Here is a 14007-nt window from a genome sequence, read left to right as displayed (position 1 = left end):
TATTTACTGATGTCCAAGTATATCGCTGTAAAATCTCCACCATCGTCTAAAGATTTATAGAGATTTTGTGTCAGATATTGAAGCTGTAATTCGGTGCTGTGACCTCCTCTGTAGCCGCTTTGTTTATCTGTTAATAGATTGTGATCAGTTAAATGTTTATATATATTTTTAAAGACTACTTTTTCGAATATTTTTGATACGACTGAAAGGATGCTGATTGGTCGGTAGTTTGAAATGTCTGATGGTGACCCTTTGTTCTTAAATATTGGTTTAATATGTGCTGTTTTAAACTCAGTTGGATACACTCCGAGAGAAAGTGATTTATTGAACAACTGTGATAGGGGTTTCGCAATAAGAATTGCCGTAAGTTTAAGAAATCGAGTCGGTAATCCATCTGGGCCTGTCGATTTATTTGCATCTAGTGAATTTAGGATTTGAAGTATTTCTTGTTCACTGGTTGTAAAGTTCTGTAGTTGTGGAATGTTTGCATTTGTCCTGTTCGTGTCTGGAAGTGGATGAGCGTCAGATACGTCTAAAGTTGATTGAGAAGCAAAGTAGTCGTTGAAAAGTGTCGCTTTTTCCATGTTGTCAGTAATCACGTTGTCGGTTTGTGTCAGCAGTGGTGGGATGTCTTTGTCAGTAGATCTGCCTATGACGGTACGTAATGTTTTATGATACTTGTACGGGTTTTGTCTTTGCTCGATCAGTTTTTCAACTTGATTCTTAATAAATTCGTTTTTAAGTTGTCTGCTCATTGCAGTGACTAAATTGCGCTGATATCGCCACCTCGTCCAGTTGAAGTCAGTTTGTGTTTGTTTTGCAAGCTTGAAGAGTCTGTCCCTTTTTCTAATGTTGCGTTTTAAGTTGCTTGTTATCCATGGCTTGTCTTTGCGCTTTTGTCTGATGACTATTTTTGGTATTGATTCTGTTGCCGCGTCTTGTAGTTTGGTAATGAATTGTGAGGTGGCTGTGTCAATGTCTTGTTCAATTATGTCATTCCAGTTTGTATCGGTAAGTGTCGTGGTCAAGATGTCAATGTTTATTTTCCTATATTCCCAAATAACAATTGGTGGTTTCTCGACATTGTCGATTATTGTTGTGTCTAGTTCGGTGAAAATGGGGAAATGATCAAGGTTTGCAAATGATGACAGTGTGCCGCTGTTTTGAATTATGTCCGTGTTGCTTGTGAAGATTAGGTCTCTTAAATTTGCGACATCATACGTTACTCTGGTTGGCTCATCAATTAATTGGTTAAAGTTAAGCATGTCAGCTGTTTCCTTAATTTTGTAGTCAAATGAGGTTATGCCACTGTGCTGATTAAAGGACCTGTCAAGGTATATGTTTCCCGTGTTAAAGTCTCCCAGTGTTATAACGGCTGTCGGTGAGTGAGTTTGTGCTAAACAGGCTGCTTCGGTAAACGTGTCGATAAATGTCTGCAGTCGGTCCGATGGTAGGTGGGGTGGAAGGTAAATACAACCAATGATAAGTGTGAAGTTAGCGACCTTGATTTTTGCCCATACCCACTCTTGGTTCCCAATTTCAATATGTGTAAGTCTTTGTATTGGTAGTGATTTATGACAATAGAGGGCCACACCCCCTCCATGTCGCGTTCTGTTTTTTATTATAGGCGGGTGGAAGTCTTCCAACATGTATTGACTGTCTGCTATCGTATTATCAAGTTTTGTTTCAGTGAGCGCTAGAATATGCACGTTGTTTGTTTGTATAAATTGTTCCAATTCTTCTTTTTTATTTTCTACAGTAATGCTGTTTATGTTTATGTGCACAATTCTTAAATTTGTCCTATCAGTTGGCCCTGGGTTCGTTTCGATGCCGTGCATTGTCAAAAGTTTTTGAATGTTTAGGTAGAGCCCAAGCCGTGTCCATTGAGAGTTTGTCAAAGTCAGGTTTAAGGGTATGTCATGTCCGGTACAGTGTATGCTTGGAGATGTCGCAGATTGGATGGGATTAGTCGAGGCTCGGTGGGCTTGGATTAAGGTACTGGAAGTCCCTGCACGGGCCGCGGTCCCAGGCGGCGGCGGCGCCCGGACGGCGGCTGACACCTCGAAGATGGCCGAATGAAGTTGCTGTACCGGGCGAGCCCGCACCCCCGGCGGAGCCGCGGCGGAGGCGACGGCCGTCAGGTCGAGCATCAACGAAGACGAACGGCGCCGGCGAGCACACTGCAATCATAGTGTCGGTATGTCAACCACTGGCAGCTAGACAGGTGTTATACACACTTGAAAGACATGGTTTACAGAAGGTACAATATAAAATAAATGCCATGCAGCATGAGACGCTTAACAAAACAATGCACGTCGACTGAACACTGATCCGAATAGCGATAATTTGAGTCGTGTGACTCTCGCGAACACAGCAACCAGTCACCAACCCCTCCCATCCCACAAGCCCGCCCCACTCCTCTCCCCTCCCTCCCTCTCCCCATCCGCTGCCACACCTGTCCCACGGCTCAAAGGTCAACGAATATAATTGAATTCGCACTCAAGTGTGACGACGATAATTTCTACTGAAATGTTCGACGACTTCTAAGGATGTAGAACCGTGAGATCCCTTCTAAGACATGTCTGAGACTTTGTCGGTCTCCCCCGCCGTGGAATTGGTGTTTGGCCATAAATTGTCGGGCCCACTTCATCACTATATTTTTCTGTGCCGCCGCTTCCGCTGTCTTCCTGTGAATGTGGGTCGCTGTAAATCAATCGCGGAGACACACTGCAGTTGGAAACGGCGCGCCCTGCGACCAGCAGTGACACAGCGGCCACGGCGCCGGCCACAGACGCCAAACAGTGAACAGAACCCCATCTGCCCGGAGTCGATGTGACGCTGGGCGTGTTGTTTGACCTGACAATGAATTTTGCATCGTCTGTCTAGACGGTTATGCTTCGTGCAAAGCGATTCGAGTTATGTTGCTACACTGAGTCTCGTTGTTATATGAAAATCAATTTTATATCTCTTATTCTGATAGAAATTAACCACTATGTGTGCAACTGGAGACATTATAATTTGAAGAAACTGAAAATATTTATAAGCAAGCAATTTCTTTTGATCAAGGCTAGTGACTACCCGAATACTTAGATTCTTGTTCGCTTCATCGATACCATGACATCGAGTAATCTACCCTAAAGTTTAGGAAACGATAAGATCATTAAATTTCCATAGTACATGTTTCCATCAGCCACACGAAGCGAGCCGATATGGTGAAATCGCTGACACAGAGAAGCTACCGCGTCGAGCTCCTATACGCGGTCCTGGTTACGGATTCAAATTGGTCCGGTCTGCGTTGGAAATACTGCTGCGTGGGCGTTCGGTCGCGCGCGGCGGCTGTACGGGATGGTGAGGCCGTCCGGCCGGCAGCATCTCCTGCCGAGGCGGAGGCGGCGGTTCTGAGCGCGATCGATCCATTGCTGACAACCTGCGGCCGACAGGCCGCAGTGGCCAGCGCCAGCCGCGCTCACTCCATTCATCACGCCAGTCATTGAAAGGAACGAGTCCGCAGTTTGGTGCGCTCCGTTTCATTTGATATGCCGATGTGGCTCACTCCAGGACGATATGAAGCGAATGTATGCTGATTTCTGCCACAAACTGATGCTTTGATTCACATCCGCTGCTTTCCTTTGACATTTTATTTGTTTCAACACTGAGATTGTTAAACACACCACGCTTCTCCTAGGATGGCCTGTTGCATCTAGCTCTCGTTTTTCTCCCTCGCTCGGCTTTACGGCTCGGCTTTAAGTTGTTGGCCGCGTCGGCCAGTGTTTGCCGACACGGCGCCGGCGGCTGTGTGTAATCTGGGGCCGAGGTTACCTGATGGATGTCACCCATCCTGGCTGGACGAGCGGACGATATGATGTCCTCTATCACATCCGTCGGGAATATGGGGACACTCGAGGGACGCAGAGCAGGAATATGGGAATACTCAGGGGGCAGGAATATGGGGACACTCACGGCTGGAATAAGGAAACGTTCAGAGTGGGAATATGGGAACGTTCAGGGGGACGCAAGGGGCGGCTACGAGACATGCCGTGATCCGCAAGACTATCCATAATGATTTAAATTCCGGCGCTGGCCGCTATTGAGTGTTGAAGTGTTCAGTCAACATCTGCTAATGGTATATCTGAAAGAACGGTCACAATAATTCAATATTCACTTTTCAGTTCTTGTCTCAGTTCATGTCACTAAGTTAACATAAATTTGCAGATCACCTTAACCTTTGCCACAAAATGACGATTATAAGCTAAGTCCAGCCATTTACAGAAAGAGAACAAGGGATGACATTCGATCGGCCTCACATTTAATTGCTGATTCTTCTCTAACAATCCGGCGGTAATTCCCTCGATTAGGCACTAATCTATCTCAAGGACGTGCTAACCAGGCGATAATTAATTCCAGCACGCTCCAACGGGACGCATTAAGAATGTATTAATTTCAGCATTCATCACAGCAGCAGAGAGTGAGAGCAGGAATCACACGGGACGGTGCTGAAGTAATTTGCCACAGCATTGTGCGTGGCTGCGCGTGGTTTGCTGTAATTAAACATGCGTTGGTGAGACACGAGGTTTTCCACACTCGCCCAGGCCGCAAGAAGCACAGAGTAAATGAGAGTGCGACAGAATCCCTCATTAAATTAAAGGAATAAGAATGCGCTAGGAAATGAATTTCCATTTAGAACATAGATACATAGGTACTTGTGAGTATAGTCTTCTGTATAAACGAATACAAAGGTCTATGTTGTGAGGTTATATCGAAAAGTAAGGAAAAATGAACAATGCGAGCCGTGTATTCCGAGCGCTTTAGGTATAAGGTGAAGACAGCGACCATTTCACTACCTCTCAGCGACCCTCTCGCACCGCTCACAACATCTAACTGCCCTCTCCTCCCCCGTCACTCTGCAGAAGGGTACAAAGAACGCTCTGGAGACGGCACGCACGTTCGCCACCATCATCGCCGACATGGACGTGCGCCAGCGTCTGCTGGAGGCGCACACGGAGCAGGAGTTTATGCAGCTGGTGGTGAAACAGACACAGATGATGACCACCGAGGGAGTGGTGCTCAGCGTGCCGTCCGACGACAACGAGCCAGAGGTGAGCACAAGGAGGGCAGAGGTGAGCGGAGGGCAGAGGTGAGCTGGGGAGAGAGGTGAGCGGGGAGAGGTGAGCAGGGTACAGGTGAGGTGAGCAGAGGAGGGCAAAGGTGGCCAGGGAAACATAGGCGAGCAGGGGAAACATGAGGTGAGCGGAGGAACCAGAGGTGAGCGAGGGGATAAGTGAGCGGGGGAGTCAGGTTAGCGAAGAAGTAGAGCCATATGTGAGTGGAGGGGAGGTAGAGGAGGTGAGGGGGTGAGACAGAGGTACGCGGGGGGATAGGTTAGCGCCGCGGGGGAATTAGATGAGCGAAGGAATAGAGCCAGAGGTGAGCAGGCGGCGAGAGCTAAGTGAGAGGACGGCAACGCTATGCACTATGTGGTAATGCTAGATATATCCGAGCTGCGATACCTGGTAAAACCTGGTGATACGTCGTACCGTATAAAGTTCCTTGGTAAAAGTTCCGTGTTGTTCTCTGTTTGCGGTCTAAGAGACGGTGAGTTTCCATACGGGTAGGTAACTATATGTATGATCTTTTAAACGTTGTATTTGCAGGAGAGTGAAAAGTTTTGCTCCTTTGGACGTGGTCTAAGGGATGATCTGCAGAGGAGGTCAAGATGTTACATACAGGTGAGGGTGCTTTTGAAAGGTCAAAGAAATTGTTTTCCATTTTCAATATTTGCCTGTATTTTCTCTACGTTTTTTCAAGTAACCTTTGCATGGGAAGGGTGTGAAAAATCAAGCTACGTTTCCACTTTATTCTTACATTCTTAAGCTGAACATATTCATATAACAAGATAATACAAGATATTGGTTTGGTGATTAGTGTGAATGATATGCAAGCTTTATAACCTTCTCTCATGCACGTTCAGTTTTGAACTGCTGTCTTGGCCTTTGTACCATTGGCTGTCTGGTTCTCCAGCGCCGCGTCTGGCCGTCTTACGTTTCAATTGCGTGATGTATTGATGATGTTCTGTTTTAACAGGATTTCGTGGATGGCTTTGTTGGCAATAAGACTCTGCAAAAGACGATATCCACCACTTTCTTCTTATACTTCGCCTGCATTCTTCCTGCCATAGCCTTTGGCATTCTAAACGATCATAACACTAACGGGAAAATAGGTGAGCTTTCTTCATATTTAATGCGATATTCAGCGATACCCGTCCACCACTCACGTCTGCATGCAGTTTGGTGGGCTAATCTGGAAGCACGCATGACTGTTTTTGCTTAGGATAGATGATAATGATCAATGCAAACCCGAACACGTAACTACATCACAAACTAATAACATGCATGAAAATGATACGTCAGTGCGATGTAAGAAATATTTCGAAATAATCCCTGTTTTACCTTGTCATGTCTCGGTAGCAAGTTAGATGTAGCATTGACATACATTTTACAACTCGCACATCTTCACGAGACCCTAGTTTTGCAATATTGTTTGTTGTGTTCCTAATTTATAACGACTGTAGGGCGTAGGTACTGAAACTCCAGCAAGATGGTATATTATGCTCAGTTCAAGCCGAACTAACTAGCGAAACTATTTGCGGCGGGCACGCAGCTTTGGAGCCCGAAGGTTGAAATGCCACTTTCCAACTTGTTCGGCGTCTCTGATTTGTAATTCTTACAGACAAGTGCCCTTACAGAGTGGACTGCGGTCACATAAGAGTTAAGACCATTTAAAATATTTAGCCATTTCAACAGCTGACATTAGAAATGCCAAGAATAGTAGTCACTAACCCTAACGTGCATTGGTATATGCCTCTAGTTGGATTTAACGCTACTGCTCAAAGCTCCACTCATGAAAGATCCGACATATCCTCTAGCTTTCCACATTCTTGATCACTTCCGCTCTGTCATCGCCGCTCAGTGCGCCCTCGGAGTTATCCTGTCGGCCGGTTCAGTGCGGTGGAGCCACCTCCACCGGACAGTAATTCCCCCACCCGCGGTCCGTGCGACCCTGTTGACGGCTATCTCCCCGCGCGGGTCGTCATCGAGCCGATCCTCGGGCCGGCGTCATCACCGTCACCGCAGCCTTCTGGCCAGGCGCGCTCGAGACGAGCTGCAATGCAAAATCAATACACGTCCGGCCTGCGGCGGCGGGCGGCGCGCGGCCGCAGTCACCGGAGCTTCAGACGCTGCTCGCTCACCGCCTGAATGGCAATTGACCTAATTAGCCGCGCCTGTCACGCGCGCCGCTTTTGAACGCCAGCGGGAAGCCGACGCGGCGGTGAGCGGCCGCGCAGTCCGCGCAGTCCCCGCGGGCTGCCGTCCGGAAGGGTGCCGCGTCCCCCCCCCTCGCCGCTGTCGCCCCCCCCCCCCGGCCGCCGCCGCCGGCCGCGCAGTGCCGATGACGGATGTGTCCGTCGGGCTTTGTGTGTCCAGTGGGCTGTAGGTCCGTTACCAGTAGAGAAGCGGTCATTCACTTGGCCGCCATAGCGCAGAATGAGGGAGACGGACCCAGAAACTGATACCGCTCTGTTGGTGATGAAGGATATGGAGTGATTCAAAATCAAGTTCCTCATTTAGGATTCATTATTTTATTTGTCAAATTCAGCACAATAGAAGCTTCTACACAGGTAGAAACAGAAGTTGTAAATATAAAACGGTATTTTTCAATTTTCTCCACAAAAAAAACAGTAAAATACAATACCGTATCATTAGTAAGTCTAGTCACCGCTTTAACAATTGTTTGTAATTATCTTCTATCCGCTGAGCGGATTATGCGACGTCTTATCTGACCGAAATGTTAAGCCGTGTTTGTGCCGTGCCGCCAGACGTGAAGAAGGTTATCATCGGCCAGACGCTGGGCGGCCTGTTCTTCTACGTGTTCGGCGGCCAGCCCCTGATGGTGCTGCTCACCACGGCGCCACTCGCCATCTACATCAAAAGTGAGTCGCGACAGTCGGTCCCCTGTCTCCAGGTTCAGGCTCAGTTTAGGGTCTATTCAAGGCTCAGGGTCGCATGGATTTTAGTGAATGGCTAGTCAAATGAGATGGTAAAAACCAAAGAGCCATTGCACGGGGATATTCAATGTCAACTTTTAGCTACGCTATGCCTTTTACCGTTACGGTCGCCAATCCATGCTCTGGCTGTCAAAGCACATCGGTCGCGGCCAATTGAGTCATTTCGCCCGTAAGCACCGGAAGCGATTCGTCGCCGTCGGTTCGGTCGCCGATAATCGCCCGGTCCGCCTACCGAGCGATGAGCGATGAACCCCTGGTAACGGCCCTCCCCGCCGGCGGATTGTGCTGCCCAATCCAAACGGCAGTCGATTCGTCAGTGGGACCATCGATCGGCGTCTTCTTCGGGGACTTTTAGCTAGTTGAGGTACCGGAATGGTCTTGCAAATTATGACTGAGGCTGAGTATGAGCACTGCCATGTCCTATGGCACAGATGCATGATGCAGTGATGTGCCACTATCAGATTAAAAAGCGGTAAGGATAGACAAGGATGAAAAGAAAGGAATGGCGTATAGGGGAGAGACAGAAGGAATAAAAGGAAACGAAAGGTTCTGAAACTTTTTACTCAGGCTAGCTATAGCAGAAACAAAAACTCAGATATTTGATCAAAGTTGCACAATATCATAATATTTTGATATTATAGGAACATACATATTTGCAGAAATATATGAAGACAGCCTTGAGAAACTTGTAATGCAGCAGAGTAGGCATTCTCTTATTTAGTCCACGCAGAGCTTTTAGATGGTTTTCAAAATGGAGCGTCATAATATTCAAGACATTATGCTCCCGTGATGACAATGACTTTTATTACATAAATTAGATGCCTACATTGTTTCCTAGTTTAACCCGCGCCCCGCTGGGGTATTCAGCCATACGCGCCCTGCTGGGGGGGGGGGGGGGCAGATTCTGCCCCCCCCCCCTGTCTAACTTCCGAACCGATGGTCGTAGAAAGACGGGGAAAACGGCAATCGAAAGCTCTCAACAAGGCGGATCTTAAGAGCCCAAATTTTTTTGCTTAAGTAGGTCAGAGGTCAGGTCAAGGTCAGGTCAAGGGTACAAAATGCAAGTTTCTACAGTATCGGCCTTGCACCGTAGTTGCCGAAGAATGGACTGAGACTGATTGCCCAAAACGTGTTCTTAGACTACCAAGACAATATTCGTTGCACACAATGTCATTCAAAGGTCAAGGTCAAGGTCAGGTCAGGTCAGGTCAGGTCACCAAAAACAAAATATAGAAAAGGGCATATGCGACACATGTTTTATGGGTCATTTTACTCATGGAATTCAATAGGCACGCTCAATAAGTGATATGGACCACCTCTGGATGAATTTCAGGTCGAGGTCAGGTCAAGGTCAGGTCAAGTGAGGTCAAATTTTTAAGTTGGTTGTTAAGGCCTAAAAAGGTGTCTATCCGATGCAGTTTTTCACGGTGAATCGAATGGTGCTATTTTTGTTTCCGTACGAGGTCTAGAACTTCCAAAAAAAATCATTTTTCAAAATTTTTGTGTGTCGTGACGTCATAAAATTTTGAATAACTCCCACATTTTTGAACCGATTCTTCTAAAAATTGGTATGTAGGTGCACATAGACCACTTCTTTGACATATATTCCGGTTTTTTCGATAAACTCAAAATTTCGGATTTTATAAATATTTTCCCAAAAAAGTCAGTTTTTTGGAAAAATGTTGGCCAAAATCCAAAATTTTCAAAAAACCGAGATAGCCATTTGATAGACAAAGTAGAATCACGTATAACCTATTTGTTACGTCTTGATTCCTTTAAAAATGAAGATGTTAGCGGCGTTTGAAATTTTGCCGTTTTTTGAGGCAAAAATGGCGAACATGACGTCACTAAAACGTCAATTTCTCAAAAAATTTCCGACGGATTTCGCTCAAATTTTCAGGGAACGTGTCAAATTGATGTATGATAAGGTACTGAAAGTTTGACGTCGCTGGCGTAACGCGTTTAGAAGTTATTGGCGAAAAACGGGAGGGGGGGCAGATTCTGCCCCCCCCCCCCAGCGGGGCGCGGGTTAAGAGAATGGAACGTTGCATCAGAATCTAATAGGGGAGAGTGGGGTAAGATGCCCAAGGTGGGAAAGACGCCCCACCCCCTATAGCGGGGAAACACAGAATCGAACCTGGAAATTAATGTTCTTAGCGTAAAGCGGAAGCCATGCCTTGTTAACTGCACAAAAATTTGTGAAGCTCAGTTGGGCAACGGCTGGCTGGTGATTGCATGCTTTTTATTTGCTGCTTTCAAAAAATATTTTGGCGTCAAAACATTGTAAATATCAAAGAAGGTAGATAATTTTTGCGTCCCTTGCTATAGTCGTGATACATTAACATGCGTGTACTGTGTCCCAAACAGTTTGTTTCAGGGTCTAGTTTTATGGCTAACAAATGGTGATGATTTAATGTTACTTCGGTACCTTGGGGTAAGATGCCCCCTGTCCTGATGGGGAAAGACGCCCCCCTAAATCCGTAGGCTGTCCTTCAAGCAGCCCGTCAAATCATTTATTACATACTTGTGATGAGAGACAAAGCCGATCTGGGGCTATTGAGAGTCCGGTACGGTCGGGTGCTCCCCACGCCGGTCTTTCGGCCCACACAGCGACTTTTTAGGCGGCATCTGACTCTGAGAGCCCTCACGACGGTCTCTGTGGGCCCCATTATTGGTTCCAGGGCCCCTCACGACATCCTTTGAGGGCTCCCACGTTGGCTCCACGGGCCGCGCTGGCATCTGAGGTCCCCACGATGGGCTCAAGGGCCCTCAAGCATCATCAAGACCTACAAGGGCCCCACAGTGGTCTCCGAACGCCACCACGGAGGCTTGTTTGGCCACGCTGGACTACGATGGCCCTAACGATGACCTCTGAAGCCCCTTACGACTACTTTTGAGGGCCCTTACGATGACGCTTGGTGTCTACAGCAGGATCGAAGGGACTACTGATTCGTTCAGGCGATTTACGTGCCTATTTATGTCACTTATAGTGCAGGGGGCATCTTACCCAACGACAGGGGGGTCTTTCCCACCCTGTGGGGTAAGATGCCCCCTTTCACTTCTTCAGGAAAATGCTTAATAGCAAAAAAAGTTATCATATTTCAGGCACGAAAGTGTGATATTTTTGGAGAAAAATGATGTCGGCTTCCGTTGAAACTCCAAGTTTTGGCTTTCCGATCGTCATTTTCGAATAATATATAGTGCAGGGGGCATCTTACCCAACGACAGGGGGCGTCTTTCCCACCCTGTGGGGTAAGATGCCCCCTTTCACTTCTTCAGGAAAATGCTTAATAGCAAAAAAAGTTATCATATTTCAGGCACGAAAGTGTGATATTTTTGGAGAAAAATGATGTCGGCTTCCGTTGAAACTCCAAGTTTTGGCTTTCCGATCGTCATTTTCGAATAATATATGACATAGTCAAACCCTGGGCGTCTTTCCCCACTCTCCCCTACATAAAATCATTTAATGTTCACTGCAGATAGAAGTTCAATCAATATGTAGCAACATGGAAATAAAGCTTCTGATGTTCTACTCCATTTAATGAATACATGAACTAACCACTGTGGGGTGTGTCGGGTAACTGTTATCATGTACACCATACATGTTACACCATACATGTTACATACACACATACATGTTATCATGTACACCATACAGAGCCGGGATCTAAAGCAAATTAGCCCGAGTTGGCACCACCTTGTTCATTATCCCACTCAACTGCCACAAGACCATGACGCTTCACTTGTACCCTCCGGCAGTCATACACACCATATGTGAGGACTTCAAGCTGGACTTTTTCTCCATGTACTGCGCCGTCGGCCTGTGGAACTCCTTCTTCATCATGATGTACAGCGTGTTCGGCGTCTCGCGGCTGATGCGATGGTCGACGCGATCCACCGAGGAGATTTTCGCCATCTTCATCTCCATCGCCTTCGCAGTCGATGCGTCGCGGGACGCAATATCCAGTGAGCAGAACCGCGGAGTTTACATCGCATTGCAACAAATTTTATTAGCATGGCGTGTTGTAATATTTCAACGCAGTAAACAAATTCCTTGCATATATCTTTCTGGAGGAAAATGCATCCAACATAACCAATCAACATTTCAGCAGTTACGTCTCCATCTTTGTCCAATTTCATTGAAAGTATCTATTTTCCCGCGCACCGACGGGGGGGGCGGATATCCGCCCCCCCCCCTGAGGTTTTTTTGCGAATAGCGGGAAAACCGCGGCGCGTAGCGCCGCGAAATTTGGTATGACTATAACCTCATCAATTTTACACATGGTGTGCAAGTTTGAACTTCCTACCTTTTAAGGTCAGGTCACCAGGTCACTTTGAATGACCCAACCTCAAGTCACTTTTTTGCAACTTTGTCACCGTGCCATAGCTACAGTAGATGTCGGAGGCCTTTGAAAGTCGCAGGATATTATAAGGTCATTAGTAGCTACAATTTGTATATCTCGGAATTTTGATATCGGTGACCTAAGGTCAGGTCAATTTCACGACCTCCCCATTATAAGTCAATGGGGGAAAAATCAACTCCCTGTTTTTACCACTTAAACGGGTCGGAATGGCCCCATATACTTTACATGACTTCATATACAATCAACCTTCACTACCTTGAGGTCTGTTTTGCTGTTGGGCAGCTGTGAGGTCATGTGACGTCATCAAAGGTCACCAAAGGTTTTTGGCCAATAACTCCGTACAGGAACAAGATACAGACGCGTGGATGGTCTCATTGTGTTCAGCTCGTCAAGACGCATCGAATGATATGCATGATGACCTCGAGGTCACGTGACCTGAGGTCAACCTTTGACCTTGACCTTTCGAGGTCAACATATATATCATTCGATGCGGATTGACGAGAGGATCACGATGATGCCCTTAGTTTGTTCCTATCTTGACTAATTCGAAAGTTATTCGAGAAAAACTCTCCATATCTAGCGCCGCCATTTTGACTTTTTCGACCCCTGTGACGTCATCTTTGACCTGACCTGAAAATGACCTTAGTAAAAATTGTAGATCTTGGCCGTGCGTATCCGATGCCGTTTACCGCTTGTCGCTATCTTGCTTCGTTCTCGAGATCTCAGGGGGGGCGGTCATCCGCCCCCCCCCCCCCGTCGGTGCGAAGTTGGCGCAGACCCCCGTCGGTGCGCGGGTTAAATGAGTGTCAAACACTGCATCGCGCCACATCTGTTGCAGACTTCAAGAGGAACTACTGGTCCAAGAACTGCACGGTGGACCTGCAGGCTCTGAACGTCAGCGAGGCTGTGAACGGGACCCTGGTGGCGCCCCTCGACTGTCACCGCGAGAATAGCCTGCTGTTCCTCCTGCTGATGCTCGGTACTCTATGGGTGGGCGTCTCGCTCTACAACTTCAACAAGACGTGAGTAAATTGCCACCCGTCTTATTGTGTACAATACAATATACCGTATGAAAAGCAAAGGAATTTCCCACTTACTTGTCTCTTTTTAACATAAGAATGTTGAGAACCCGAGCTAGATAGGTCTCAAAATCGATGTTTCCCTTGAAAATCTTGCCCCTTCTCCTCAGATGCCTATAATTCTTATTAGCATTGTCCGTCACCTAGACTGAAAGTGCTTAAAAGGTCGGAGTACTGAGATTCTCAAACACCTCGCCCTGTCTTTATCGCCCTCTGGAGACCACGCCTTGACCGTCTGCTCCCTCCGCGGCAGGCCGTACCTGGAGGCCAGCAAGCGGGAGCTGCTGGCAGACTACTCGCTCCCCATCGCCGTGCTCGTAATGAGCTTCGTCGGCTCGTTTCTGTTTGCCGACGTTAACAGTAAGTGGGGGAGCGGCGTTACGCCTTTGAGAGCCCAAACGATAATTAACCACAGAGGTTTCTAAGGAAGCGTTGATAGAGGTCGGTAATATATAATACTGAACGAGGCGCGTATTTACAAATTGCAACCGAGCTCCGCCGT

At 47.1% G+C, this 14007-nt stretch overlaps 1 protein-coding gene across 2 annotated transcripts in view; it reads left to right on the top strand.

Moving 5' to 3' along the window:
- The window catches only part of LOC122389745 (sodium bicarbonate transporter-like protein 11), a 91739-nt gene that overhangs the window by 61911 nt on the left and 15821 nt on the right, over positions 1-14007 (top strand). For both annotated transcript variants that reach the window (XM_043382077.1, XM_043382072.1), the window contains exons 5-11: positions 4908-5096; positions 5652-5726; positions 6082-6217; positions 7874-7987; positions 11822-12028; positions 13265-13448; positions 13759-13865. In XM_043382077.1, coding sequence (XP_043238012.1) covers positions 4908-5096; positions 5652-5726; positions 6082-6217; positions 7874-7987; positions 11822-12028; positions 13265-13448; positions 13759-13865 — 1012 coding nt within the window. The remainder of the gene's footprint in view (positions 1-4907; positions 5097-5651; positions 5727-6081; positions 6218-7873; positions 7988-11821; positions 12029-13264; positions 13449-13758; positions 13866-14007) is intronic.

The sequence above is a fragment of the Amphibalanus amphitrite genome, unplaced genomic scaffold, assembly GCF_019059575.1.
Source record: "Amphibalanus amphitrite isolate SeventyFive unplaced genomic scaffold, NRLGWU_Aamphi_draft 000019F_arrow, whole genome shotgun sequence".
Taxonomy (NCBI): domain Eukaryota; kingdom Metazoa; phylum Arthropoda; class Thecostraca; order Balanomorpha; family Balanidae; genus Amphibalanus; species Amphibalanus amphitrite.
This window is presented reverse-complemented; position numbering and strand designations above follow the sequence as displayed.